At 46.2% G+C, this 24,438-nt stretch overlaps 1 protein-coding gene across 7 annotated transcripts in view; it reads right to left on the reverse strand.

The window, feature by feature from the left end:
* UNC13B (unc-13 homolog B) overlaps positions 1–24,438 on the reverse strand; it is a 3,555,093-nt gene that overhangs the window by 1,598,310 nt on the left and 1,932,345 nt on the right. For all 7 annotated transcript variants that reach the window (XM_078674667.1, XM_078674666.1, XM_078674664.1 and 4 more), the window contains 4 exons: positions 15,921–15,999; positions 4,496–4,570; positions 3,221–3,440; positions 1,598–1,825 (listed from right to left, as the gene is read on the reverse strand). In XM_078674667.1, the coding sequence (XP_078530793.1) occupies positions 1,598–1,825; positions 3,221–3,440; positions 4,496–4,570; positions 15,921–15,999 (602 nt within the window). The remainder of the gene's footprint in view (positions 1–1,597; positions 1,826–3,220; positions 3,441–4,495; positions 4,571–15,920; positions 16,000–24,438) is intronic.

Below are 24,438 nucleotides of genomic sequence, written 5' to 3' on the forward strand. Positions count from 1 at the left end.
GGACCCTTGCCCACCCCAACCCTCGTCCTGATGAAGACCCGTTTCGTAAGGGGAACTGTCCCTACTTCCTAAAGGGTCGAAACGTAGACCAATAAATATCACAACACCAGCTTCTACCCAAAAGCAGGATAAATTCAGCTACTATAGAAGACTGGTTTCCCCTAATTTTCTCTGACTTGCCAGAGCGGCCAACTGTGGCCCCAGAATGGGGAGCCAAGTGAAATAATGTATATATGTTTATAGAATGAATTGCAATTCTATGTTACTTCTGATTAATAAATTACCCTGCACTGTTCACCGAATTCCTTCACAGCACCAGCACCCCCCCCCCTCCCCTTTTTTTGCGCGCGTGGGCACAACTGTGTTATAATAACATTAGACTTTTTGGATTTGTATTGTATAAACCAATTGTAGGTTTTTTGTTATGTTGTGAATTAAAACAACCTACCTGTTGAAATATAATGCCTGTTTGCTGATTATTCAAGACTGTAACTCTTTATGAATCTATCACCTCTCCCAGTCTGGGACCCCTCTATCTTTAACGTATAAATCACTTGGCACCAAAATGGGTGCTGGGACTCAAGTTTAGATAGTGCTGACAATGTAATCCAGAGCTGCACTGCAGGCAAGCACATGAGCAGTGGAGGGCTGGTACATAATGTCAGAAGACCCCACATACAGAGGGTTATGTCCCAGGAGTGAATACACAAATAAGTAACAGCATGGACTCCTAGATACAGCAAGAAGGCCAGGGGTCCTGCTTAGTACCACAGCTGCTCAGAATGAGGTGCACTCGATAGCTCAAGGGACTGGGTCTGTAAGAGTTAAAGAGAACGCTGACCCTATAATTAGAACTTGACTGTTACCCAAAAATAATGGCTTGGAGCTTCATGGACACCAACCGGGACCTGTGCATAACCTATAACAGAGACCCTAGTTGCAAGGCGATTGTGCTGAGAATCCGTATGATGGTGGAAAATGTTCCAAGGTGCAGACAATAAGCAAAAATCTGTTTTTTTGGTGGAAGGTAGATATGGGTCTTGGTTATGCTGATACATACTATACTATAGAATGGTATCCACAGTAGATGGGTTGATTTTCTCCCACTTTGTTAAAAGCCGAACTCCCAGACATTACAATTCATCAAATGCTTCCCACATTAAAGTGCAGTGTTACTACCTGCTCCTCAAATAGCTCCAATCAAACATTCTGCGTCTCTCTCAACAGAACGCTTCCGCTTTACAATCCGTGTCTTACTGACTGACCCAGACCTCACAGAAGCCATGCAAGCAATCACTATGGCGTCTTTATGCACAAAGCGCCGCTAAGACTTTCCAGTAGCACAGACTTAGAACAGTTAATGTAATCTGAATCATTGACTGTTCCAGCATAGTGCACGAAAGCAAGTTCATTCTGCAGCAGCTTTTCTGGCAGGTGTGCGCTTCACTAGAAGAAGTTCTACAAAAGTAGGCTGCTAAGCTGCATCCCCTCAGTCCACAATACTGTTTTGTCAGTAACTGAAAGTCACAGCTGTGCCACGCAAGAGAGTCCAGAGTTCTAGAAGGGAGGAGGTGGACACTCTGCAATGCATGCTTACCATTGATGGTGATCTTGGCTGACCACTTGGAGGTCCCATCCAAGACGCTCTGCTTCACAGTCTTCATCTGTTGAGCATGAGCCACCTTGCCCACAGTGAACACGTCCCGGATGACTTCAAAGATCTCGGGCTTGTTCCGCTCTCGAATTTTCATGCGATCCTTCATGGCCATGATGATATTTTGCGTTCGATCTTCTGCACCGTGCTTTGAGCTCTTCTCAGCAGCTCCTGTTTGCGGAGTAACAGAGATTCATTTTAAAATCCTGCAGAACCTATGTTATTATTACGTTTGTCTATAAAAAGAGCTATTTATGCTTGGAATACACAGAAATTGCAGTGATATAATATTGCAAATGCTTTTCTGTGACCACACAAATGCCTAATCGTTTTAAGTGTGATAAAAAAAATGATACTTTACATGATAAACACTTAGGGGAACTTCAAGCCTTCCAGAAAATTGGACTAAAGCTTATTAGAAATTGAACGAACATGGCCACCGTTGTGCTACGGTCCTTATCTTCCTCCCAGGCCTCTGCATTCTGAAGCACTAGATGTGATAACTATTTCGCATTGCAGGAACACCTGGATTGGTGAAAGGCTTCCTCAGTCCTTACCCCATCATTAAGCAGTCTTCTGGCAGATTCTCAATTATAGTGCCACAACAGTGTCCTTTTAAAGAAAAGGTTCTGTAGAACAAGTCACTTAGGCCAACCTATTAGATGAGCTCAACACACAGAGCTAGTACAGCCCTATGTAGCGTATTGATTGATAGGGAGATAGGTGGACAAACGTTTATTACAACCTCCATGCCTTCTTTTTTGCAAAGTTTTCGTTAGGCAGCAATCAGTACAAAGCTTTGCTATTTTTAAGGTTTCAAAATAACAGGCATTATATTGCGATTATTCGATTTAGAGGTTTGCAAATGTATCACCCTCAGAAGGAGGAAACACTGAGTTGCTGAGGCAGGATTCAAACTCTCTGAGCCATATTGTTATTCATGCATGCATTGATGCATTCATTCAACCATCTTCTAAAGCATGTGCTTTGTGTGTGGAAAGGAGAGGAGGTTAAAAAATGTATCTCAACTAAAATACACATAAATGCAACTGCCTGCTGTAACGCTTCCTCTAGATCGAGGCATTGCATCACGCCTTCAGTCGCCCAGGCCACATAGCTTAAACTGAGGTGGTGTGACCCACTGCCTCCAGGGTCCATACATCTCTTTTTAGAGGCAAGGGAGGCCACAGCTCTAGCATTACTAGACTTTGAAGGGCCACTGTACACCATAACAGAGCTTTAAAAGCTGATCAGATCCCCTTGGAGGGGATCAGATCCCAGTGTTGGGTTTCCTCTAGAAGGGGAGAGTTAAAGAGCCCTCCGCTTCTTACGCCTTCATGAACTGTTTAAGACCTCTGACTTTGGGGCTCTCCGAGTTCTTCCTTTCTTCACTTTTGTCACCACATTATATTGCGTTGTGCACTGGTCAGTACTCTTGGGGTAATGCTGTACTACAAACAATTGCCCAACGCTGCTGACAAAGGCACTGCAGTGGCACTGACAATTACAAGAACAGATTGTGTGTGTACACTGCAGAAGATCTCTATGTACGCGGCGTCCACTTACGCTGCAAGCAGTCGGCATTAAGTAGATCTTGGCACTTCTCGTGGCACTTCACTCCACATTCACTGCAGCGCATCCCCTGCCGTGCAATGCCCCACAGGAGCCCCTCACACTCGTAGCAGTACGTGGGGGTGGTGGCTGTCCACACCTCGAAATTATGTGGAGTTGTGCAGGAGATGGGGTAGATTAAGGCTTGAAGAGTCTTCTTATAGACATGGGATTTCTGAAATAAAGCACATTTATGAGACTTTGGCTGCAGAAAAGGGATGCAAGCCCCACTCCCCTTTCACAAAAGCTAAACGCTAAAGACAAAAACCCATCAGCGAAGAAATTATTGAAGTTGTTTGTCAACTAAATGACAAACCTTTGCCTGTGAGACAAATGCAATGCATTTGTACCATGCGCAAAACAAATTATTAAGCATAACACATTACTTAGTTTATAAAGCATTAGACTGCAAACAAATAACACCAACATATCTACCTTACATTGATATAACCATACAAACATTAGGATCTGCGACTGAATCCCCTGTAAAGCATTCCCCCCCTCCAACCCCCCCAAACCTCCCAAACACATTAAATCTGTAGTATAATAAGTGGAAAGTGAGTTTGGCTGGATTTAGGAATTCAATATGGGTCGAAATATTTCTTTGGAGACTTTCTGGCAGAGATTCTGAACATCTATCTTTTGGATTCAGTGGTGTTGCACTTTGTTTTCCCAAGGTTCCAGATAATAACTGTACATTGCTGCATTACTGAACTAGATACATCCATTCTTGCCATCTTCTAACCCGTGCCTTGCCACGCTGATTGTCCATGTCAGTGTTTATCACCTATAATCATTCATGGATCAAGTATCATAAAGCATTCTTCTTCACTCGCATGGAGTGGAAGTGATTTCACTAAACCAACTTTGAGGTCACTTTTTCCATCATTCTCCCTTTCAAAAAACTCTCAGTCCTATCACAGTATAATGTGAGGAAGCTGCAGCGTTTTTACCTACTTTAAATCAGGCTAAGCTCATCGCGATTCCTCAGGGCACTTAAACAATAATGACTTCGCATTGTGCATCACATATTTTGACTCACTGGATTAGAATATTTCATTAACTCTTTTATCAGCGAAGGTCTGGTGTGACTGTGTACAGTACTGTTCAACAAGTAGAGTATGCTGTGTACAGTATAACATACTATCCACTAGTATACTTTGGTGTCTTCTATCTTGGATTGCGGGTGCTTTAAAAAATCAATTGTGAATTGGCTACAATAGCCCTTACCAGGTCTTCATCTTTGAGAGAACTCCGGGTCGCCATTGCCGAGGTAATCCCAGCCTTCCGCGACTGAACCAGTGACTGAGATAAGAAAAGAAGGGCAAATATTACTACGAATCCCACATTGAACTATCCTGCACCTATAACCTGTATAAGTAACGAGGGTGGCAGAGGTGATGGTCTGAGTGTTACTGTAAGTATGTAGAAATTAAACTGAGTTGAAGACACTCTAATAAGGATATTGTAGTTGACATTGCCAACAGCAGTCACAGCTCAAAATCCACATAATGACATTCATGGTAGAAGTCATTCTCTATAGACCACTTTTCCATCTTAGCTGAATTAACTCTCTCACTTATCTGGGTGATAATCTGAAGGGATCTTGAAAACGTACAATTGGAAACTTCCCATATTGGATGAGTGCCTGCTATTTCTCTAGGTGGTGGTAAGTGTAAATCACACCAATAAAGAAAAGTTTCTTACCTGTAATACTAGTTTTCTTCCAGGGGAATCCTCATCAAGGACATAAGCAGTGAATTGCCTCACCCACGTGAGGGATCCCAAAGCACTTTGGAAATATATAGATAGGCACACATTCTTTTTGTAGATAAACTGCACACATGCATAAACATTTTTTTAGACAACCTAAAAAAGAAGCTAGTAATGGTCAAATATAATTTATATTTAAAAATACCTTCAATTGTATTCAAATATTCACTACATTTTAAGAGACTAGAAATGTCAATCACAAACCTCTTTTTGTAAAAGGGAAGATTAAATGGAATTTACAGCAATGCTTGATTGTAAGATGCACAGGAAAAGCATTACAAATTGGTAATGCGGTAATGTGCCTTTAAGGGCCTCACCTTTGCTCTAGTGTTCATCATGGCCCAGAGGTGACAGGTACGTCATTTCATTATTACAGAGATAAAGATCCAGGCTGAAAATTAGAACCTCAATTTTAACTTCTTGTACGTGCTAGAGGTAGGGTCGCTTAGGACTTTGATGAAGCTTGCCCTGGAAGAGAGCTATGATTATAAATAAGATTATTTTCGTCCTCTTCCAGGGGAATCTCAGTAATAGTTATAAGCACTGAAAAGAATAGCAAGCTCATCCCATCAAGGAATTTTCTGGATAAGAGGAGAGAACCTAACCTAACAGTTTCCAATCGTACCAAAAAGATTCTGCCACACACTGAATCCAAACAATAGTGTTTGGTAAAGCTATGTACTGATCTTCATGTAGCAGTTTTACAAATCACTAGAATGGTCATGTTTCTTTAGAAAGCCATTGTAGCTGCTTTCCGCAAGTTGAATGTGCTTTAGGGATGGGTTTGTTCGCTAATTTATAAAAAAAAAAAGTGATGTAAGAAACCATCTATCTAGAAATGGACTGCTCTGAAGTGAAATGACCAGTCCTTAGCAAACCATAGTTTACAAAAAGATGGTTTAGGTCTGTTCGTCTGATTTCTTCTGTTTTGTCAAATAGTATTTTAGTGCACTTTTAACATCGGGTGAGGGAGAGTAATTTCTGTTGGGTTGGGGGAAGAAGGTTGGCAAGGAAATGTCTGATTGATATGAAACCCAACAATTACCTTTAGAAGAAAGGCGGAGTAGGTTCTAATTACGACTCTGAAAAACTGTATTAAGCTCTTTTGAACATAAGGCTTGGATTTTACTGACTGCACTAAGAGGTAATAACTCCTAGAAAAGCAGTCTTCCATGGTAAATGCTGCAAAGTCTCCTTGTCTATAGGTTCAAAGGTAGGATCCATTTATCTTTAAATCGTTCTCTACTGGGGGAGGAGCCAAGCTCGCGAGCGTAATGGTCGCCTTTTAGCTCGGCTCCCGCAGCCCTCCGGCCTGATCGTCTATCCTGTATCATATCCTGTCCGGAGACGACACATTATCGTAGAATTGGAGACGGGACACCTCACTTGCACTTACCGTTTGGCCCGGAGGTTTTGACGTGCAGCGGTTCCGAAGTTGTGCCCTCCGCCAGACCGGGGCCTCCGTGGAACCTAGACCGGGACCTAGCCTGTGGGATCCGACGACTGTTGGCCCCGGTCGAGAGAGTGAACCAAGGGTGAGAGCCGCTGTGCGAACATCCCGGCGATCCTGATCCGGGCCTGCCCTGGTGGCCGCGAGGCTGAAGTGGGTGTGATGCACCGGGGACTGATTCTGTGAGGGGGTCCCCCCCGCCGCTCCTGTGTCCGGCGGCTCTGGACCTCTGCGCCCGGACTCTGCTTGTTTGGGGCGCCGGTGCTGGCGTAGGCGGAGACCCGCATTTGGCGGACATCCTTTCTGCACCAAGGCTGCCATTGCTGGGAGCCCCCCGGAGCTCTGTAAAGTCCTACATTTTGGAACTGTTTTTGAGAGTCGTGGAGGGTGGCGAATGGGCTGACTTCGCGAAATGGCGGCCAACCATCTGGAATTTGTAGCGCCTCGTGGCGGCGGGCTTGGGTTGCCTGATTGCGCAGGGGTCTGGTCTGGTGAGCGTGAGCCTACCCTCAGAGATATCCTGGAAGCTCTGCGATCCCTGCGCGCATTCCTGGCCCCCGATGTCCCCGTGAGCCCGCCACGATCTGCCGCCATTTTGAGCAGCCGTTTCTTCTTGCCTTCCTCTTGTTTCGGAGACTCCATTGCCTCGCCCCCCTCGACTGCTGCAAGTGTTGCCGCCGCTGATCGACGATCATTTGGTGTGCCATTGACTGTGGGGCTCCCTGTTTTTCGAGGTTCTGACCCCAGGGACTTGGTCATTGTGCCGCGGCTCTGTTCGGCTGGGATGCCCGGGAATATTGGTGGACTGCCGCCTGCGCCTGCACCGATGGCTTCGCATTTGTCTATTGCAGAGGACCCCTCGCTTTTCCAAACGGCGAAACTAATCTCCTGCTCTTCATCACCCGTGCTGCGCTTGCTGATGCTCATAAACTCTCTACTCAGACTTTTGTGCACATGCGGACCGATTGACCCCCCCTGTCTACATGGCAGTGAACATTTTTTTCAATTGTGTGCTGGTCTTGTATTGAGTAGCTCACTTTATATGGTCATGTGGTGGGTGGAATTTGTGGTTCGGAGGGGATGGGGGTGATATGCGCGACTCGTGGGGACTCTTGCTGTACGACTTCGTGGCGCGACTGTTTGTGCCCATAGCGCGGTGGGAGGTCCTCTCCTCTGTAAGTTTTATGGCGCTTGAAAGGGTGTCGTCCTGGTCTGTTTTTGCTGCAATTGTTGGGTTGGGCGGAGGGCTGCGGCCAACCGTATTGATTTCTGTTCTCACGCTCCTCCCTCCTGTTTTCTCCATTTATGTTTATGTTTCTTTTTGTCTCGTTCTTCTCTCTTTCTTTCTTGCTATATTTCGGGTTCTGGTTTAGGGCGACAGGCACGCTGTCTGAAGGGTAGGCCATAGCCTTCTACAGGGGTGCAGGGTGGGATGGGTGGGTCGGGATCTATTTGTTGTTTGTTTTATGGTTCTATGGCCCTTTTGTATCTCTTTATAGTAATGCCGCGTCTGTCCTTGCATCCCGTGGTATGTTCGGGGTGGGGTGTGTGGCGTCGTCGATCCTCCTCTTCTGGGTTGGTTACTTTTCGTCTCGATTGCTGTACCCTCCTTGTTACGGATGCTCCTGTTTTCTCCTGTACTCTCGCCACGGGATGCCTGTTTCGGCGTGGTCTTCTCTCTTTCGTTTTTGTGTTTCATTTCCTTTTATCATTTTTCCCCTTTGTCCTCCTCTCCTCCCCCTCTTTCCCCCTCTCTCCCCTTTTCCTGGCCCCCTCCCCCTTTTTCCTAGAGGTCACTATGACGGGTTAGTTTTGATGTACTGTTTGTCCGATCCCTCTGTCCTGGCTTGGCTGTGGTTTGGGTGGTGGGCATGTAAAGATGATAATGAACACGTGTCGATTATGTCTAAAATGGCCCTGTCTCCCGGTGTGTACTGTGTTGCCTCTCCTGTATTGCGGCCCCGTGCCCCCTTAGTGTCGCTGAGGATGGTTTTGGGACTTCGGACGCCTTTATATTGAAGATGAGCCTATCGTATTCCTTATCCCCATATTATAAAATTAACCTTTTTTTGCTCCTGTTTTTTGGCCGTCTGGTTCCTAGGTGTTTTCCTCCCTTTTTTACGATTGTTTTGCCTCTGCTTTTTGCTGATTGACTATGTACTGTTTGCCTTGGAACCCGTGACCGCTTTACGTATTGATGCCGGCCGATTTGGTTGTAGGCCTAGAATTGTATATCCTTTTGATGCTAATAAAGGTTTAAAAAAAAAAAAATCGTTCTCTACTGGTATTTTGAAGACTAAGGTTTATGAAGATTTCCTATATACAGTAATTGCTGCAAAGTGTACATGTACCGATGTAACGGAAAGGCCATGTCTTGCCAGATGAAAAAGATATGGATTAACCACCTTCGCTTGGCATTTAATAGGGTTACAGTAATTCAGTATACACCCGATGCAGAACCACTTCTACCTAATACATATAATGATCTAGGGTAAGGTCTCTTTGCCTCTTTCAAAATGTCTATAAAGTCCTGTAGGAGATCCAAATGTCCATTTTGCAGGACTTCAGGAGCTGATCTGTTAAGTTCAATGATAGTACATTGTAGAGAAGGTCTGGTCTGCACTGAAGCATCCGGTGTTGTCCAATAGGTGCATTTTTGTGAACCAGCAATATTGTGGTCACTCTGGGGCTACAAGCATAATTCTAGCTCTGGAACATCACAGCTTGATCAAAAATGTTAGACTCAGTGGTTTTCGAAGAGAAACATAGACAGATTTTTCTTATCAGTCGATCAAAAGGGCATTCCCCATGGACACTGGCTGGTAATTTCCTGAGGCGAAGTTTGGACATTTTCTGTTGTTTAAGTCGGCAATAGATCTATATATGGACACCGCCATTCTTTGAAGACTGTTTGTAGTACTTCTTCGTTGACGATCCAGGCGTGATTTTCTTGTACGAGTCAAATTAGGGCATACGCTTGTGCACTTTGATTCCCTGGTAGGTGGAGTGATGTAATAAATAAGTTTCTTGTCATCAGCCATTTCCAAATAGTGTGGGATATTCCAGGGATACTGGTCTTGAATGTGTTCCCTCCTGCTTGTTCAGATAACACATTGTGGTTGTATTGTCCATCTGAACGACAGAAAGAAAGATTTGAGAGCTAGATGGATAGCCATTAACAACAACAGGTTGATGTGGTAGTATTTCTCCCTCTCTGACAATGTTTTGCATATTTGTAAATGTTCCATGTGAGCACCCCATACTAGTAGTGGAACAACTGTCACCATGGTTTGCAATGGAATTTCCTGATATTTCCAGTTTTCCGGTTTCACTGGTCTTCCAGGCATTGAGTCCGGCACTCAGAGTTAAAAAGAACATGATGCCATTGACCCTAGTAATAAAGACATTTATTGAACAGTGAGATTGTGTGTTTGACCAAACAGCATCATTTCTGTTTGATAGATTTCTGTTGCACGCTAAACGATACACTTTTGTGGCAGTGGTTTCTAATATTGCACCCAAGTACTGAATACTTTGTGCTGGGGTAATCATTGACTTTTGAAAATTGATTCTTTATCACAGCCTATGTATGGTGTTTTCTGCAGGTGGAAGTGTGTTGTTACAAGGTCTGGAGATACCTTCATTAATCAATCATTCAGATAAAGGCAGACCAAGATCTGAGATAAGCAGCTACTGCTGCCAAAGTGGAACGAGCTGACTTCAGCCCGAAAGGTAGGAATTTGAATTGGTAATAATACTTTTCCACCACAAATCTAGAAATGTTATTTTTGTATTACTGTAAAGTGGAAATATGCGTCTTCAAGATCTATTTGAATATCCAGTCTCCCTAATGTAACTAGGTGTAGGACTGGTGTAAAGCCAACATTATGAATCTTTCTTTCTTTATCAATTTGTCAGTCTCATATCAGGACTGGATCTGAATTCTCCTTTTTGTCCTTTCTTTATAGGAATAATTTCCCTTTTTGGTAAGTGCGAATTTCCTCCACTACATTCTTTTGATGTAAGATGTTTACTTCCTCTAGAAGCAAGTCTTGATGATGATGGAAAGATTTCTTTGGGGTACAGTAGGTGGAGGCGACTTGAACTTGCGAGAGAATATCCATTCAGTACAATATTTGTGTTCCACTTGTCCTTTTGTTAGATTCTGCCACTGTTGTAGATAGCTTGCGATACTTCCCCCTACCAGAGTGACTATCAGAGAGAGGGGAAGTGAGGCCTCCTTGTTTCTGCAGAGGCTTACCTGCAGCAGCCAATGTTTGTTATCCTCCTCTACTGTTCAAGGGTCTTTTTTGGTAGTAAGGCTGCTTTTGGTACTGTGGTTGCCATTTAGGGGTTTGAACCCACTGCAAGAAAACCCCTGGAAGAAAAACGACTGCGTCTGTCCTTCAATCCCCAACTTGGACTCTTCTTACTGATATGGTTTCGAAATAATTGGCTTATGTCCCTTTTTTACTTTATTTATAACTACAATTCATAAACTTTGACATATTTCTCAAGAATGACTGGGAGATGAGTACAAATGTATTACATAGCGTTAACTAAAATAATGTGTTTAAATCGCATCAATGCATGTATTCCACTTTTTTGAGGCTGAGACTTCAGCCATTTCCCTTCCCCGACTCATTGTGCTTGGTCTTAGCCAGGCTTCCTGATATGGTTAAGTGAGCATGACTGCTGCTTGTGTCTGGTCTCAGGGTCAATTACAATAATCAACAGAAGCATGGCTTTCGGGGCAGGGAGGTTTTTGTTTTGTGCAGAAAAAATGTGATCTTCAATAATGATGACAGTGACTCTCAGAAGTGAGGAGTCCATTACTTCAGATAATACTAGAATGGCAACTAAAGATAGAGAACATCAAGCTGATGCTGTATGGTGAACAAGAATAAAAAATTTGTCATTCTTGAAGTAAATTGTGAAGTGGCTCATGCGCCTGTTATTAACTATGAGAGGCAGCTTGTGAAATGTCTGCCTGTGTTTCCTTACCAGACAGTCTGTAGCACATGATTTAAGACATGTACCAGTTACAATGCAATCTGGGGTATGCTAACCCCACTATTTATATGTACCCCAAGCAGAACCCTGAAGAGCTGAGTGTGCAGCTAGGTCTTCCTCATGCAGACTGTCGTCTAAAACCCCACGGCATGCATGAAGTGGTATTCAGGGATAAAAGGATGACTTTATGGGGCTGTGAAAGGTGCACCAAGTGAAAAAGGATAAAGGGGAGATCCATCCACAGGAAGAGAGGATGGGTGTTATGTCTGAATGGAAGCATGACTCCCATTCAGGATCCATCACTGAATATAATGACCATATCCTGCCCAGCATCTAGGGGTGTAATCACAAAGACTGGTGCCACAGTCAAAAACCCAGAGTCGCTTTGTCCTCCGGCTTTAATAAAAGGACACCGACAGGCACAGTATGGAAGGAGTGGGAGGGACATGGCGCAATTATCACACGATTCCTGACCTTTGCCTACAAAGGCCAACACTGCCCAAAGAAAGGTTTTGGGAGCACTGCAGCACTGTATATGGTCCATCAAATCAGTGATGTGGAGGGGAAGGAGCCTGAACATGCTTGGAGGCATGTCAAGCTTCAAAATAAAATAAGTGAAATTAGATGTGCAGAGAAGATAAAGTGCAACTAAAAATAAAATCAATTAGGGGGCATTTATAAGGAGGAGGGGGTGAGGAAGGGGGCGTACCTCCTGGAAACCACTTACCATGGCCTGCGGAAAAGGATTGAAAGCAGATAAAAGAATTACAATAGGTTAATTTCATTATAAGCAGTTGGAGGACCACGGAAATCACATATTACTGTATACCATGGAGTGTAAAATCTATACTACATGATACTACACACAGCAGGACATATTCTAAACTGAGCTCGGTCACAAACAGTTTCACTAAACACATTCAGATCTGTTGTAATGCACTCCAGTATGATGAGAAGAAATCATTTTCACTAGTCAATGTTCAAAACAAAAAAAGAATTTGAAAGTTGATATATGTATATCACTGATTTCAATAACACAGTTATTGCTCCCGTGCACGTATAGGTGCAGACCAGTTTCTCGGTACACATTGTTCGAACATTCATCAGATTAGGCAGTAGAAATGCTGCCAATTGTCAGTAGTCCGGCTGGTGTGGCGGCCAATTTCCTTTCAACAGTTTCCAGTGGAAGCCATGTTTTGTTCCACACTGGGGAGCTGATCATCAGGTGGCCAATGTAAGTCAGTGAGATAGGGTGTGTCGTGGGTGACTTTCTATGCTTGGGTGATGGGTTTCACTGCAGAGTGTAGTACGCTTGAAAGGGGAGCAAGGGAGGAACTGGTATGGCCAATTGGAATTTTTGTATGGTGTGAGAGAGCCAAGGCTTAAAAGACGTGTTCAAAACCTTCAGGTTTCATCATTCCGAGAAGGTGTTGTGGAACACTGCAATTTCAGTGATTTTGTAAATTAATTTTAGGTTGTAATCAAAGCATCACCACCTATGTGTAGAGCAGGCATGCTAAGCAGCATCTCATGGTGGACAGCATTGAATGCTGCTAAGAGATCAATAAGAACGAAGAGGTTGCACAGGGTGGCTCTGCTCTGTTTTAGCTGAACCCCGGACTGTAGCTTCAGCAAACCTTGTGATCCCTAAGTTGTCCTCCAACAACCTTCCCAATGATTGTAACCAGGAACAGTAGCTTCACTACTGTTCTGAGATTCTAGGGGATTTTCTTCTATAAACAGGTTTTTTCAGCGCAGAAGTAACTATTACTTTTTAAGCCGGTGCACACCTTTCTTGTAAGATAAAAACATTTACAATGATCAGACTGGATTGGAAATCCAACTTACCCAGTTAGCAGGAACAGCCCAGTTTAAGAATTAGGATGGTCTTGAGTTTTACCATAACACAGAGATTTATTTTGGAAAAGGGGTGTTTTTGTATCTCAACAGAAACGTTGCTCATGCTGTCCATTTCCCATCGCAAAAAATCCAATTTGGAGAATATGTTTGGGAAATGTGGTATACGCAGGCTGGGGATGAATGGCAACGCCTTTGACTGTGGTGCTCCAAGGTTGTGAGTTAATGGTAGTGTTTGTGATATTGTTTTGGAAGTATGCACTTAAGTGGTTACATTAATATCATCATGAATTTTAATTACATTTTTAAAAACAATTTACCATGTACTGAGTTGCATTCAGAGTGAGCACAAGACGTGTGGTGTGAGGACAGGCCATTTACTGTACAGAAATTTAGTAGGAAGCAGATAAGGGTTAGTGTTGGCCTCAGTGAATGCAGAAGTTTCCCCTTGTACCATGGTGAGTCATGGAATTTGTGAAGTCTGCACACTACTCAATGATCTTTCCCTGCCAGTCAATAGATAGCATTGAACTGAATGAGGTTGCTGGCTTTCAGTTGGACTATCATTGCCTACAGTCCAAAAGTAATGGTGGTAGCTAGGAAGAGGAGGGGGGCTCGCATATCCTGATTCCTCAGGATCATTGCTAAACCGCGGTGCTTCTTCAAGTTTTGCGATAGGAAGAGATTGTGCAAATGTACAATTATAATGCGTAATGTGGGTAAGTTACGCTCTGTAACCCGCAATATGAACAACACTTCCAAAAAATTACAAGACTATTATGTCTCCAATTACAACACAGTCTACGTGTTATGTGTGCACTTACAAATTTGCATTTTAGTGTGATGTGCATGAATAACAATCTGCCTGGTGCTGGATTAGGGCTCTGAAAATGACTTTTGGTGTGTGTCATATGCAGTTATGGGGGATGCTGGAGACCAGGTTGTTGTGATGTGTCATAAGGAATGCCTTGCCATGGATTTGTTGTCAACCTAATTTACCTATTGTCAGTCAATGAGGGAGATGTATAGCACTGGTTTGGAGCGGCACATTTGGTTGCTTAGGATGGGACTCAATGGGTTCTAAGGTAGAGAGGCGCACCGTTGAGAATAGTGAAGAATCTTCAGAAAAATAAACATTGCGTCATCTAAAACCCCAGGAGAATAAATCCAGTGTTGTTTAAGCTTTTTTGGCTAGGTGACCATAAGCTTTATATGGTTTTAGGCACCTAAGGAACGAGGTATGATAGTCTGCCTTTAAACATTCTTTAAGATCTTAAGGGTTTTGATCTTCTATGGGTAAAGTGCCGGTGTGCCCAACTCTATGGAATTCGTTTTGTCACTGGCTTTTTAGTGAAGAACAGTGGTAAGTCAGGTATAAAAAGAGAAAATGAAGTTGGTGAAAGGAATAAAGGTATGCACTTATGGAGTGTCGGATTGCATATTGTTTAATCATGGTGCGTTCATATGTTGGGAATTATTCAAGAAGGTGGGAGCAACAAAAGATATTTATATATATATGAAGCACACAATAATTCTTGCTCACATAACAATATAGTACCACAGGCTGACACTGGGCACTTATTGTCAACCACAATGCACGCAAACAGAGTCTGCAAATCCAGGAGCAATCGATGATCAATGTCAAGCTCAGAGTGGACAGAGGCAATGTGATTGTAACTGGGCCGCCAAGCATCTCACCTCTACCTATCAAAGCAGATGCATTCCACGTGAGATTGATCACTGGTACAAGACAAAACACTGAAAATATGACCACATTCCCCCAGTCCTCAAGGAGCTTTGCTAGTTTTCCCTAGAAGCAAATTCAGTCTGTTTATCACACAAACCACTTTACCTAGGCAGGCACAGCTACCTATCAGATCTGAAAATCTGCATAAGAGAATTCAGCAACAAAAACTCTCAACTCTAAAACCCCAGAAATTCAAAATGATGCAAGCTCGAAGACAATCCTATTCTGGATCAGCGCCAACAAATTGGAACACCCTGCCAATATATTTAATTAAGAACAGCCTTGATATCCTTTCCCTCTGCAAAAAAGACTCAAGAACTAGCTATTCACAAGTTACCTTAACTAAAACTTTCAAGATAAATGACTTTACCTCAACGAACCAAGAACACACACTCGCAGTTGATACATTCCTTATTCTTCACAAGATTCCCTATTTCCAGCCCTCCTTTATAATTTCCCGGCCTGTTTGCTAGATTCCGAAGTTGTTGTAGTAAGGTTATCATGCAGTTATATATAAGACACTATAATACCAACTTGAGAGGTGGCCCTATCAAAAAGCAATGTAAATAAATAAATGTGCCTCAATCATTCCATCTGTGTGATAGGGAAAGACTGGAACCACCAAAATAAAAATGAATAGTATGTATCTGTGCATTTCAACTGCTTTCCATGTGACTCCTGTTTTAGTGTTGATTGCATCATCATATTTCGAGAATACACACAATGGAGATTTGAAGAGAAAGGCGACAAGATCATTTCAGAAATAAAACATAAAAACGGTGATGTCCTCAAAAGTAGATTAAAAAGAACCTTACCAAATCGCTAACCAGAGGGATGGGCTTCTTCTTGCGTAGATCCGGCATACTGTCAATGCCATACAAACCACCTCCCGGCCTAGAAAACACAATAGGATTATTACAACAAATGGCAGATCAGAGGAACAAAAGGAACATGGTAGGCTATATCTTAATCAGAGAGTCACTCACTAAGAGCAGGCACAAAACTACAGCAACGACTCAAAACTGCCACCAAACCAATGAAGTGTGAAAAAAGACCAGTGTTCTTGTTAAGGGCTGTTCGCACATGAAGTTATAATGGATTACTGTAAAAAATAGTGTATTTCGGTTACAGCTGGATCTGATCAGCTAGGAATCCATAAACAATTCACACACAAACAGATTTTCTTCAAGGGTCTAACCACATTTATGAGAAATCTTGGCGAATAAGTTACTTACATTAGGTAACAATATATCTGTAAGAAACATAGGTTAGTTATAGATTTCTTACCTTAGAATTACCCCCAGGCGTCAGACTGGATCCGGAAAGTTTGTCATCAGCAGTACTCCTGCGCGTCGAAAGCTGGTGTCGGTCAGGCATGCGTTCATCGTTGGCGTCGTGGATGCCGGGATGATGTTGCAATAGCTACTTAGACGCCGCCCTCGCACGCTGACATCAGTTCTGTACACGACTTTCCACGCCAGAAGCGCAGAGCCATGCAAGACACTGAGCACTGGTGCACAAAACAAGGGCCCTGAAAGGAAATCCTTAACCCTAGAAGTCAGTTCGCAAAACGGGGAGGATGGGTGGGGCGCTAAGGAATCTATAACTAACCTATGTTTCTTACAGATAGATCATTACAAAAAAGTAACTTTTACATCTGAAAGAAACAGTTCATTATAGATTCCTTACCTTAAATTAGATACCCTAGCAATACCAGCCCCGGAGATGGGTCTGCGAACCAAGTTAACATCAGGAAGTCCTTGAGAACAGAACGGCCAAAGAAGCCGTCTCTCCGTGCTTGCCTCTCCAGGCAGTAGTTTTTTGTGAACGTGTGCAGCGATGCCCACGTAGCTGCCTGACAGATGTCATTGAGGGACTACATGTCCCAAAGCAGTCGTAGCCGCCGTCGCCCTGGTGGAATGGGCGCGTAGCCCTACTGGAGGCTCCTTCTTTGCCAAGGAATAGCAAGCTTTGATGCACAAAACGACCCATCTAGAGATGGTCCGTTTGAGCACGGCCCGTCCTTTTTTAGCACCCACTTAGCCAACAAAGCGCTGGTCATCCACCTGGAATTGCTTTGTGCGATCCAAATAAAATAAAAGCGTGTATTTTGGATCCAAACGTTGGAGCCTCTCTTCCTCTTTGGAAGAATGCGGAGGCGAAAAGAAGGTGGGCAAAGTGATGGGATGCCCAATATAGAAAGGAGTAACCACTTTGGGAAGGAAGGATGGACGAGTTCTAAGGACAACCTGGTCCAGATGGACAGTCAGAAAAGGAAGTTTTGAAGAAAGAGCTTGGAGCTCACTCACCCTGCGGGCAGAGAAGATGGTCACCAGGAAGGCAGGAGCTCCCATAAGGTATATAGAAACCAGCTTCAAGTCCCACAGAGGCTTTACGAAGGGAACAGGAGGAAAAAGATGAGTAATGCCCTTAAGCAAGCCATTTACAACAGGGGACTTGAAAAGAGAAGGCTGATCAGGAAGCTTAAGAAAGGCTGACATGGACGAGAGAAAGGCCCTTTAGAGTGCCCAGAGCAGAGCCCTGCTGGGCAAAAGAAAGGAGGAACAAGAGAACCTCAGAAAGAGGGGCAGAAAGGGGATCCACAGCCTTTGCTGCGCACCATGCCACAAATGAGTTCCATCTACAGGTGTAAACCGTCTTGGTGGAGGGTCGCCTGGCTGCCAAGATAACATCACAGACTTCGGGAGGCAGGTCAAACGATGTCAACTGCTGCGCTCAATCGACCCGCAAGGAGGTGGAGGCTGGACTGGTTCGGGTGGAGGAAAGTCCCCTGCTGCTAAGACAGAAGATCCTCCCAAAGAGGCAGTCTGATGGGAGGATCGATGGCCATGTGTAGCAGCTCGGGATACCAGACTCTTTGTGCCCAATCCGGAGCCACAAGAATGACGTGGGCCCGGTCGCGCATGATCTTCTTCAGCTCTCTGGGCAGAAGTGGTATAGGCGGAAAGGGGTATAGAAGACCGCAACTCCACTCGCAACGAAAAACATTGCTTAGCGAGTGCCGCCTTGGAAATTCCAACATGCCGAATTGCTGACATTGCACATCCTCTTCAGTGGCTAATAGATCTAACCAAGGCTCTCCCCACTGTTGAAAGAGACCTTGCACCACCTCAGAGTGAAGGCGACATTCGTGATCTATCATGCACCTGTGGATAAGTTTGTCCGCCCTGGCGTTCAGTGAATCTGCCAGGTGTTGAACCACCAGCAACATGCCCTAATGTTCCAGCCATGTCCAGAGGCAGAGGGCCTTTTGACATAGGGTCCGCGACCCCACCCCGCCTTGTTTGTTGTAGTACCACATGACGGTGGTGTTGTCCGTGAACACCTGCACTACTTTTTCCTGGACTGAGGGAAGAAATGCTTTAAGTGCAAGACAAATCGCCCGAAGCTCCAGAAGGTTGATGTTGGGCCCGGACTCCGCCAGACAAGAGGTCTCCGATCTCCACCTCCCCGTGTGGCCGTCCCATCCCAGAAATGATGCATCAGCCACCACTGTGAACTCTGGCTGGGGAGCTCTGTTGTCGACGCAGTCCTGGTTTGTTAGCCACCACTGCAATTGGTGTGCAGTGCACTCTGAGATCTGGACGCAAACAGGTTCTCCTGATGTTATGCCCACTGGAACTTCAGGTCCCACTGCAGAGCCCATGTATGCCATCTAGCATGGTCCACCAGCAGGATGCAGGAGGCCATCAAGACCAGTAGCCGGAGGGTCATCCTGACCGAAACCCGGTATAGAGGCTGAAAGATCGGAATCATAGCCCGAATATCCCAGACTCGCTGTTTGGGAAGAGAGACCTGAAACTGCGTTGTGTCCAGAACCGCTACGATGAAGAGGAGCTTCTGAGAGGGAGTCAGGTGTGACTTTGGCAAGTTGATGGAGAACCCCAACGAATGCAGGAGGTCGGCCGTAGTCTGAGGTGGGAGACGACAGCCCGTGGTTGAGATAGGGGAAGCCTGGAATCCCTGATCTGCACAGATGAGCTGCGACCACCGCTATCACGTTCGTGAACAGGCGAAGGGCACAGTTAAGGCCAAAGGGGAGCACGGTAAACTGAAAGTGCTTGTGACCTACCGTAGGTAATGCTGGTGGGCCGGCAGGAAGGGGATGTGAAAATAAGTGTCCTGCAACTCCAACGCTACCATCCAGTCTCCAGGGTCGAGGGCAGACAGGACCTGAGCTAGCGTCAACATTTTGAATTTCTCCTTCCAGAAGATGCGGGTGACGTCCCTGAGATCCAAGATAGGACGCAGGCCTTTGTCATTCTTGGGCACCAGAAAGTAGTGGGAATAAGAACCACGACCTACTTCTGGGACAGGAACTCGCTCGATGGCAATGTGAGGGTTCCCCTCCACTACACGGCGTCTCACCCAGCGTTTTACCCCATCCTCACTACATGGAGGCTCCCATCTGCCAAACCCAAAACTGGGATATCGGTCCAGCAGACCAGGCAGACGCTCCCGACGATGCACCAATCAGGGACAGCCAGGAGGATAAGAAGGCTGAGACAATGGCGCCCGAACCCCCGGGAGCAGGAGAGGAGATGAGTGAAGACGCGGAGGCGAAAACCGAAGAGGATTAGAGAAGACCAACTGCGGTGACGGTACCCAAGGACAAACGGCAAACAGAGGAGGAGGAGCAGTTCCCAGACAGCAGCTCTAGGAGCAACGCGCTTGAGTCCAGCACTCCAACAGTTGGAGGGGAGGCTGTGGTTTCGACCCCCCACGACCCAGGAGGGTCATGGGTCAAGGCAAGTACCCAGGGTCAGGTTTGTGGCACCGAGAGGTTGGTGGGCAGGGGTCAAGGCTCACTACCCCTTTCACCATTGGAGTATCCCCTGACACGTAGGCACCACACCGTAGGGACAGCGGTGAAGGGTGCACTTCTCCCTCCTTAAAGCCTTGTGAAGAAAATGAGGACCTGATTCTATTTTTTGTTTTTTTGTCTATTCCTTTTCCACTGCAAGACCTGCTGTTCGCTTCGACCTCCCAACGGACCCAGAAAGAGTTCAGAGTGACAAAAAGGACCCTAAGAACAAAGAGAAGGAAAAGAGAAGAGAGTCTAGTGGATGTGAACTGTATTCCCCCTAATCCATCACACCTATAACCCTGTACCAGGGACAGGAGAGACTCCTTTTACTTTGGAAACCCCTTCACGTTATTTGTAGGTCTTTTTTTAATAAACCTCTATCCTTTAAAAGAACTTTTCTGACATCTTCTTATGTCAAAGTCCGAAACAATCAATCTTGCTCACGGAAAACCTCACAAAAGTGGTGTCAGAAGTGGGATTCTGGTGTCTGGCAAACATGACACGACCCCTCACAATGGAGGAAATGATGACCCAGTTAGCTGAGGGCCAACGCCATTTGCAGCTGGTAGTTGAGGAACAGGCAAAGATGGCACGTCAGGAACAGGAGGTTTTTCAAACTGCTTTAAAAGATCAAGCCACCCTTACGTCAACCAACCAGCAAGTTCAGGATACCGCCATTATGCGCCTCAATGACGCCATTACGAATGCCCGGGTATACCCTAATGTCCCTAGCAGTGTCCTACATAAATAGCAGGAATGAGATGGCCCTGACTTGTTTTTTGTAAACTTTGAAAGGGTGGCATCTACGGTGGTGGGGTAAAGGTGGCAGGCTACAGGGTTTTGAAGTGTGTAGTGGTGCTCTGTATTTCTGTACAGACAACGCAGCTTTAAAGTTTGGTTTGAATGTTGTACTGGTGTGATGGCATACAGACCTGCGCATAAATCCATGCCGTGAAGCTTTGCCAGCATAGATAATGGTCTTATTCAGACCAGAGGACACGGACGTAGACCATCAAGAAGAGACTGTTAGGAGATCTTCATTGTCATGATTTGTCTTCATTTTAAAAGGTCGAGAAGACTTAGTTAGTGGAGGTCTCCTCATACCAACATTTGACCCAAATGCAGACAGATGCACCAACAATTAGACTTAGCCTGGATGTATATGGATACGGAGCGCGGAATGCTAAGTACCAAAGAACTGCCCTTCAAGAGCATGTGAATGAATTAGCTGGGTGGTTTCTACAATTTAACCTGCTCTGGGGAATCTTGAACTTTGGGCAGACAAGTACATACCAAAACTGGAGGCAAGCCCATGCTCTACGTATACTCGCCAGACGAGGGAGAGTGACTGTTCCTACTGAAAGGTCTCCTAATGTTTCTACCACCAACATCGATCGCTTTGAAAGACTTTAGTTTTTTGAGACCCTATGAACAGACTGAAATATAAGAACAAAAATGTAGACATCTGCATCATAGGAACAGAAGGAACCATCAAAATAAAACGTAAAAGTGTGGCTCTGTGCATTTTAACTGCACTCAACGTGTCTCTTGTTTTGCCTCAAAGCTAGCCTGCATGTGCAGGTATTATTCCCTCTGAATGAGAGACAAGTGTGCTTGCCTTCTAGAGAGCCTGAGAATATTTAAAAGGCCTAGAAATCAGACTGACGGTGTTCTTCAGTAGCCAGTTGCAGATTCTCTCACTGAACTGCTCCAGAGGAATGGAACAGTAGCAACTCCTGATGGGAGTTCTACTCATCATGATTTTTTAGGAAGCTCAATTTTAGGGGGGGCTGTATTTTGCGAGCATGTTTTTGTTGTAAGATTGTCCGAGCATCTATTTTTTCATTCAGGTCTATGATGCAAAGAACATTAATGCATCTTACTGTGATTCTCCAATGCCAAAGCCGGGCAGTTCTCTTTTTAGCATCTGTCTGACTCTTTGTAGAATGGGTCTATTTCAATAGTTCGTCTGTTCAATGTCAGGGGTATCATAGTTTTAAATATTCGTCCACCCAATTTGGCGCATGTTGGACCCGGTCCTTTGGGCAGGTTCACCCCGAAACTTTTTGCTTTTTCCTAGCCTGTTCCTGGAACCTGGGGTAGTGATTTTAGGCCTCTGTGCACTTTTTCACTGTGGCACAGTGTAAAGTGCGTGTGCTCTCTGTGTATGTGTGGTGAGTGACCTACCCTCCCATAGGAATGAATGGGGAATATGTATGCCCATGGTAGTTCCTGATGTGTGGAGAGTGCAGGGTCGAGTTTGATATGTATGAACTCATGAGAATGAATGCTGCGTAATGGTGTATGCAGCATGGTTGTGTCTAGTCTAGAAGCGCCACTTTTAGAAGTTGGCATATTTGTGTAGTGAGTCTGCTAGCACGTGATTGGCTGGTGAGCCTGGCCCAGGAGTGCCTGGGCCTGCTTGTGGATTGACTGTCTGGTCTGAGGGTGACAGGCGCTGCAGAGCCCCCGGAGGGAGGGGGTCGGAGTCAGCCCGTAGATGAAAGGGCACATCTGCTGCCAGGGAAGCGGGAGGAGATAGCATCAGATGGTGCAGGGCTGTGTCTGCCTGGCCACCCTGCTGGCTCCCCCTCCTGCTGGCCCACTGTCACCTCTGACCTGAGGCTGACAGGAGAGGGAAACCAGAAACACCCAGGGCTCAGGGCCCGCTTACACAAAGACTTTAAAGGACTTCAAAGACTTTTCTGTGTATAAGAAGGGGCTGTGTCCCCTTCCAAAATGTTCTTGTTCTTGTTTCTGACTTGGATCTACCAGGGGCGGGCGCTGCCCAGCCCCTGGATGCCTGGAGGACTTCTGGGACCCTAGCGACTGAGGAGCGCTTTACTTTTCTGTTGTAGCGCTTGGAAGCGCTTGACTTGCTATTTTTAGCGCATGGAGCGCTTTAAATCTCCTTTGGCGCCTCGGAGCGCTCTAGCTGTGTTCTAAGCGCTTTAGAGCGCTTTGTTTCCCCCAGCGCTTGAGAGCGCTGTTTATTTGTTGACCGTAAAAGAAATCAGCCCCCGCCTGCCTGCCTAAGGAGAAGGGCCGCTGCGCTGCCCGCAGCGACCCGGAAGCGGTTGGCTGGCCGGCCAATCCCAGCGCGGCCGGCCAGAAGTGCCCGCCCCCGCAGCTCGGGGGAAGAAAGAAGAAGGCGCGGGAGAGATGGCGGCCGGTGCCGCCGGTGCGGGGCTCCCATTGCTGTGGGAGAGCCCCGCAGGCACCAGCCAGCCGTGAGGAGAGCAGAGGGGGCGCGGGGCACATTGTCGGTGCCCGCCCCCGCCGCCGGTGAAGCTGCCCGGGTGAGGAGAAGCGGAGAAGAGGCATCGCCTGCGGAGGCGGGGCTCCCATGGTCTGAAGGGAGCCCCGAGAGACGGTGGAGCAGTGCGGTGGGGGCGCGGGGCACATTGCCGGTGCCCGCCCCCGCCGCGAGTCCCGGCCGCCAGCCTGCAGAGCGAGAAGAAGCTGAGCGGCCGAGAGAGGAGACGCGCTGCTCCCCCGCCGGAAGGGGCCCCAGTGAAGACGCCGCCTCACAGCAGGTATCCGGTGAGTGCGGGCGTCTCGGGCGGGGGTCTCCACTGTCAATGTAGAGCGGCCCCGTCTGGCAGCGAGCCGCTTCCCGGTAGGGACGCCTTTTTCGCCAGTTAGAGCCCAGAGAGGCTCATGGGCATAGTGGGAGCAGCAGGGCGGCCCCGGTTGGCAGCGGGTCGCCCCAACGTGAAGCAGAGCCTGTGTGGCTCCAACGTCCAGGGGGCATTGGGTTGCAAGCCCAGAGAGGCTCGTGGGGCATTTTCTGTTTAAGAGCCCCGAGGCTCCCTGTCCACGTGGTGGTTGGGGAGCCCAGCGAGGCTCGAGGGGCCATGTTTGCAGAGCCTGAGGGCTCCATGGGGCCTAGGTGTTTACGAGCCTGTGTGGCTCCAACGTTTGGTCATTTCTAGTTAAAGGGGGTGTCGGGGCATATTGCCGGTGCCCGCCCCCTCCTGCCTGCAAGGAATTTGCCTTTAGAGCCTGTGTGGCTCCAACGGTTGTCTTCAGAGCCTGTGGGGCTCCAGCGTGGGCGCAGTTTGCGCCCGAGGGTCAGTGAGGACCCTGTCGCAGTATGAAGCTCCCAGCTGCCCAGCAATTAGTGGGCAGCTGCACCGTTTAGGGTTTGTGTGATTCCCAGGTGCCCAGCAATTAGTGGGCACCTGCTACGTTTAGGCTTATGCTGAGACTGGCGCTGCATGGCAGCGCGCCCTGACATTGAGACTCAGGGCATCTTTGCCCCTACAAGGCCAGTTGGCCTAGGGACTGCCACAGGTGGTGGCTTATGTAGGTTTTGCGCAATTGTATGGTTATTGCACTTCTGAATGTATTTCCTTGCATCACGTGTTTTTCCTTGCACCTCTGAATGTTTAGGCATCATGTGACTTTTGCGCTACTGTATTGTTATGGTACCTCTGAATGTATTTTTATTGCATCATGTGCTTTATTCTTAACACCGCTGAATGTGTAAGTTTATACATTAT

The sequence above is a fragment of the Lissotriton helveticus genome, chromosome 2_1 (assembly GCF_964261635.1).
Source record: "Lissotriton helveticus chromosome 2_1, aLisHel1.1, whole genome shotgun sequence".
Classification (NCBI taxonomy): domain Eukaryota; kingdom Metazoa; phylum Chordata; class Amphibia; order Caudata; family Salamandridae; genus Lissotriton; species Lissotriton helveticus.